The following is a 6,328-nucleotide window of genomic DNA, read 5'->3' as shown; positions in this document are numbered from 1 at the left end:
TTGCATGTCTTCCTTATGTACTTTTGTTGGGCTTATAACAATCCAAGACCGAGAATTGGGCAGCTTCTCATTCTTTTCACAATCCTCATCCTTTGAAGGAGGATCGCCTTGATTTTAGGCCAGGATAGCTTTGATGCTGTGATTTTAATTAGTTTCAATATGCCCAATCTTGTGTAGTTTATTATTTGCGTACTTTGGAGACGATCGGCTCACCCATGACAGGGAAAAGTCGGGGATGAGTTCCATAGTTTGCAGAACTCTGAAAGTAGTTTGATGTTTGCATCAAATAACCAGATCGATGAGGAATTAGAAACTGAAGAACAGAGGACCTGCAACTTGTGGAACACCAATCATAAATCTTGATCACCACCAGACTTAAAATCACCATTGCCTTAAGTCGCTCATTCTATCATCTTTAAATTTATAGATTAAACGTTTTGAATTTAGTGAGGTTAGCAAATGCTACCACCAGCCTGGCTTTTGTTGTTGCCGACGCCAATCTCTGGTGACAATCCTCATCTTCACCTTCTCAAACTCCCAAATCCTGCAATGTACATTGATCCCAGCCGGATATCATACCCACGAACCCTCTGAGCTTCCTCTTGCATCTCGCCAAACAGCGGGTGATTGAGATACTTAATGGGCAGCATGACTCCTCGTCCGGCTCGTCCACGAACCCTTTGGTTCAGTCTATCTCTTGACCCAACCAAATGTAAATTTCACCTGAAGTGAAAGGGGCGAGCCTACTTGCTCCGCACATCTCGTACCGAGCCAAACCGTAGATTTTGTTCATGGAATTACGAGTTTCTTTCTTAGAAAGGAGACTTCAGTTCTGGGTAATCGATTTGAGGATCTTCATTACCATTCTTTAGTTGCTGAGAACTGAGGATTCCTCAGAGATAAGGGCTTGTGAAGCATAAGACATGAGAGCATGGGATTTCTGTCGTGACGATTCTTTTGGCCGCCCTTTTTTTGGTCGGAAGCACACAAGTTAAAGATCGCTGCCACAGACAAATCCTTTCATCATTTTTTTTCAACTGGTTTTGGATGTGTACACCAGTCATTGATTTCGAGTTTTTGATGCCAAGTCCGTCACTATCAGTATCCGAGGCATTGCTTAAAGTATGCCAAAACGTGAACATTGGATTCTGATTCTTGTGTGCAAATAGAGATAGCCTTTGAGAAACCTGGGAAAAGAATACGATGGACGATTGTTGTATCGAAATGACTAACTGAACTTAGGTCTTCTTGTCAGAATGTCGACCTTTGTTAAGTGAACTACCTACAATAAATTTATATTAACAGTAATAAAATGAAAAATACACGTGTGAAAACTAACTCCTTTACAGTTCCAAAGCAATGACATAAGCCAGGCAACAAAGGCTCAAATTTCCAAGTCGATATGTAATCTGGACTAGTCCCTTCTAAAGACAGGACAAAGCTAATGAGTGATTAATAGAGCCAAACCGGAGGGCAGAAAATTAGATTTGCTTCGGAAAATTGTTCATAAGTCATTCATACAATTGTAGGGTATTTAAAAGAATGTAAGATCACAATAAATTGGACGAAAGGACCCCGTGCGGAACACTTAGACTACTGTGGATCAAAAGAATACATGTCAAAATCACTGAATTATGGACAGGCTAGAATGGCACACCCTAAAACACTCGCAAACCAACCTCACTAAGAAGCTACAATCCGGCGAAGCGACATAAAGGAAACACTAGAAGGAGATGGCAACGATGATGCCTAGCGGGAGATGGACATGAGAGCGCAGAGTATCGTTAGCACAGTGACAGCCACGGTTGATATACTGGCAGTGATTGTGACTCCCGAAGAGATATCTTCAGGCCTGCAAGTGGAGGCATTGAATTTTAGTATGTGGCAGGAAAGCTTTCACCAAAACAATAAGATAGGTCAAAATGCTTGTTTCTTTATGCTTTGGTTTTTAGATTAAATACGTTTCCTTGAAGATACTAAAAGAAAAAAATGAGCAGTAGATGCCTTTTGTCAGGGTCAAAGGCGTGATTTCGGAAAGGGAAAGGCTGCCTAATTGTCTGATGATCGTTCTATCTATCGAAACAAAGAATTTAGGGGCAGATTTGGATTACTTACTTCTGCAGATGGCTAAGTTCACCGCAGTACAGAGCATTATCAGGCATGGGCAGCTCAGTCTTATTATTCTCTTCTGGATTGACGATCCTCACGTAAGTTTCTTGGCCGAGGTACCATGAGTCGAGGTTTTCTGTTCTCAAGTTCCAAACTCCGACATTGTCAAGGGATATAAGGATCGCTGTCCATGCTCCAGGAAAGACCTAGAGAGAGAGAGTAATCAGTATAAGCAATCTTTCATCTGTCTCCCATTTACTTGGGAGAAAATCTAGCATTGACTAAAGGAAACAAGAAACATGAGGCACTTCAGCTTCTTATGAACTAAAATAAGTTGTCAAGCGTTATCTTTTTGAATAACAGGAGATGCCATAGAGCATCCCCACTGCAGGATCATTTGCAATAAGCATCTTTCACACTCAACTATAAAGCACTACGAAGGCATACAACAACCAATGAAATGCTGAGTCTTCCTCAATGAATGCAGAAAATGAGCCCAACCATTCAGAGAAAGTCAAGGGTAAAGATAAGGATATTTAGAAATTTATCCGGTAGAAGTTTTTCAACTAGTGAAAACGCACCTGGACTGTGGAGCGGGCAATGCCATCCCACTTATTATACGTCCCTCTGCTGTTTTCTGTCCACTCGCCATAATCCATCCTATACATAGAAGATGTTTGTCACCATTCTTTGATTAAAAGGAAAGGGAATTCCTACCACTCCAACTAACAAAGTAAATAGCACTAGTATAACCATGGAAAGCTAAAGCAATGTTGCAAGTAGGCATGGCGATGCAGAAGAAGTTACCCCACTACAAAGAATGCATATCCGCTCATGTGATACGACTGCACCTTGGTGTCGTTGTTTTGCAATATTACTTCCATAAATCCCCTATAAGTTCCGTTAATCACAGATGTTTCCATCTTCGGCGGTCCGGTCAGTGGTTTTTCGGGGAAGTCAAGCTTGTATGCTCCTTTCACTTTGTACTGGTCAGCGAGCCTGATTGGGGTGGAAGGATTCACAAACGAAACTCCACTAAGCGTCGTGCGCCGTTTTCCATCAATTGTCACTGGAGGAGCGTTTCTCAATAAGTACACATCAGTCACGTTAATTGAGCCATAGCGGAAAGACCCCTGTGGATTGGGACGAGCCCCACTGGCACTCACATTCCATCTGCATCCCAGCATCAGATCAAAGAATTGAGATTCAATTATCTATTGTCTCAATAAACAAAGTAATCGCACATGTCGTGTCAGCGATTAAAAGATTAGGTTACAACAAATGAGGGAGGCACTTTTGACGCCACATTTGATCTATTTTCAAACATTTAATGCATTGATCTTCTCATCAACTTTTAAAACTAACATGGACCGACAATCTCAGAATGCAAATTTAAGACTTTTCATTGCAGTGACGGTTTTTCCAGATAAAAAGTGGTCCAGATGTTGAATCCAAGGTGATGCTGACTCAACATACTCCTGCCATAGTCAGGAAAAGAAATGTAAGTGTCTACGTATAAAATTCCTGGAAGCATACCTGATTGATCTCGCTTGGTTCATAGAATAGGTTTTGTCATATTCATCTTGTGGCCCATCTGGAAGAGGGCCCACTGCCTTCCCTTTTGAATTTGTGTAATGCAATATGGCGACACCAGTTACTCTTTTCCAAAGAGATTCATTCACGAATCGGGCACTTGCTACAATGTAATAATCAGAGCTAGCATTCTGATCCATTGTCACCAAGAATGAAAATGATTGACCAACGTGGATGTCCAAACTAGTATAATTCTGCTGCACCGTGTATGAACCCTCACTCTCAGCCAAAAGGAGGTTATGGTTTTGAATCCTGAAATTCAAGCTTGTTGATATTCCCACATTGTGCACACGGATGCGATATGTTTTCCCTGTTAATCATATTGGCATCAGTAAGTCTCATGGTGTTCATAATCATACAAGCTTTATTGATGATTTACCCCACCTTCAAACAAATCAGGCAGGACTTCCTAAACCTTCCACACCCCCCGCCAAAAAAAAAAAAAAAAAAAAAAAAAACAAAGAAAAGAAAGAAGGGAAACAGAACGATCAAACTTCGGTGTGCAGCTCGAGCCATATCCACCACAACCCATGAACTAGTTACAGGATAAATTATTGTGTGTGCTCACTTTAATTAGACCGAGCAGCATTACGAAACAATCAAATAACTAATATACATGAGATTGTTAACGTCATTGACTATAAATATGTTCCCTGATGAGGCAAAATGTTGCAGATGGTGAAGCAAAAATCAAGAACGATAATGCTGCTTACACAAGAAGAGAATGACAGAAATGAGCATGAAAACATAAGAAGCACCCTTAACGCCACGATGGTGATGCAGATATTCTTAGGACATGGCTGCAACTCCTAAAATCATACTCATAGTGCAAAAGTGACCAGATAATTTTGGCACCTATCTTGGTCAGCCAAATTCTTTTCTAGCACACAACTGAGAGTCTTGGGAAAACTCCACAATGACAAGTAAAACCCCAGCATAACATTATCAATTGGAAGCAGAGCTTACTTGGTCTGCTTAAATAATCACAGATAATTTGTTTAATAATAGAACCTTAATTAATATTACCTGGGTCGACTGTAATGTTTTCATAATCAATACCATCCGGGACCAGCGTTGTATTATATTGGTAAGGTCCTTTCCCATTAATAAGAACACCATTAGGCATCCCAAGATCTTTCCCACCATTGAGGGACTTCCTCAAGGCCTACAGCAAAAAAAAAAATCTATCTTAAAAGTGAGCTTTCGACCACATGCCACAATCCCAAATCATCAAACAATCACCGACCGTATGGTTCCTGGTATACCAATCACCGATCAGAATGACAATATCACCATCGGGAGTCGCGAAGGGAATGGGGATTATAGCCCGGTTGTTGATAATGAAGCCACCGAATCCGCCCGATGCTCTCTGGAAATAAGTGGAGGGGAAGTAGAAGAAGCTCCCAATTTGATCCTTGACCTGGAACTGGTAAGTCCAGTTCCACTTTGGAGGAATGGGGCAGTTAGTCCCCAGAACACCGTCTTGCCACGAACTGCGCCGCTGCTGTATCCCGGACCTACTCATAACCAACACACCACACACTCCACATGATCAAAAGAGCAGCAAAATCAAATCTTTCTTTTTTGCCCCCTCCTGTCTCGCAATGTCAAGCAAATCATACCAGTGCATAAGAAGACCCTCGTCCAGCTTGTTGCGCACATTGACAACGACATTGTTGTTAGTAGTGACATTGATAGTAGGTCCTGGAAACTTGTCATTAACAGCAATAACCTGCAAAGCAAAATCGAAACCCAAACGATAAGCCCAGTGGAACACTCACTCTGTCGACACTACATTGTCCGTTTCGACCTCCAACCAAAACGCATCAGCTCAAAGCAAACTACCGAAAGCTCACATCACACAGATCCGTACATAAAATGGAAACTTTCGAGGATTCAGCACAAACCCATCAACCATAAGCGGGCAAAAAGCCGAGCTCAACACTGAAAGACGGAGCACGAAGGAGATACAGATTCAGGGGAAAAACAGAGCAGGAGATCTGAGAGCACGGACCTGCTGAGGAACGCCGAGCGGAGAGGCGGTGATGTAGGAGACTTTGAAATCGAAGTAGACGAACGGATCGTCGGCATAGCAGGAGCTCGAGAGCAGGCCAATGTGGACGAGCAGCAGCAAAACTGCGGCGGCGAGGCCGTTCGAAGCCATTCTAGAAAAGCTCTCTCTTTTCCTCCCTCTCAGCGTATTCCCGTCGAAAAACAGGGGCGATTTTTCCCAAGTCTTTTACGGTCTTTGCATTATCTAGTAGAGAGGGAAAGCGAGAATGGTGAAAGACCCCGAGTAGCCTCCGTGTGCGTGCTTAAGAGAGAGAGAGAGAGAGAGAGAGAGAGAGGAAACGGCTCTTTTCTGCTTTATCTGCTCTTGTGGGCTTATAATGCTCATTACCTCCGGGGACAGTCTGAAACCCAAAAAAAAAAAAAAAAAAAAAGGCAAAAAGAAAGAAACGATTACTGGGACCAACACCCTCCTTGAGACTTTTCGTATAAGTTTGTCCAAGGAAAGAAAATGCACTGTGAAATTCGCAAGTCCACGTTAACGTTTTCCTTTCTGCAAGATTGCTAGCTCGACGAACCCACCATTCAGTCCTTTTCTATTATTATTTTTTTTTTG

The 6,328-nt window shown here is 42.2% G+C and overlaps 1 protein-coding gene across 1 annotated transcript; it reads right to left on the bottom strand.

Annotated features, from left to right (window-relative positions):
- Window positions 1-1,452: 1,452 nt before the first annotated feature.
- Window positions 1,453-6,059, bottom strand: LOC104443716 (monocopper oxidase-like protein SKU5). The gene is made up of 9 exons (XM_010057228.3): window positions 5,717-6,059; window positions 5,325-5,434; window positions 4,949-5,219; window positions 4,729-4,867; window positions 3,646-4,012; window positions 2,917-3,282; window positions 2,691-2,769; window positions 2,116-2,315; window positions 1,453-1,852 (listed from the first exon to the last, which is right to left on the bottom strand). Exons 1-9 carry the CDS (start codon window positions 5,864-5,866, stop codon window positions 1,750-1,752), a joined length of 1,785 nt encoding a protein of 594 aa, XP_010055530.2. The 5' UTR covers window positions 5,867-6,059; the 3' UTR covers window positions 1,453-1,749.
- Window positions 6,060-6,328: the final 269 nt, after the last annotated feature.

The sequence above is a fragment of the Eucalyptus grandis genome, chromosome 5 (assembly GCF_016545825.1).
Source record: "Eucalyptus grandis isolate ANBG69807.140 chromosome 5, ASM1654582v1, whole genome shotgun sequence".
NCBI lineage: Eukaryota > Viridiplantae > Streptophyta > Magnoliopsida > Myrtales > Myrtaceae > Eucalyptus > Eucalyptus grandis.
This window is presented reverse-complemented; position numbering and strand designations above follow the sequence as displayed.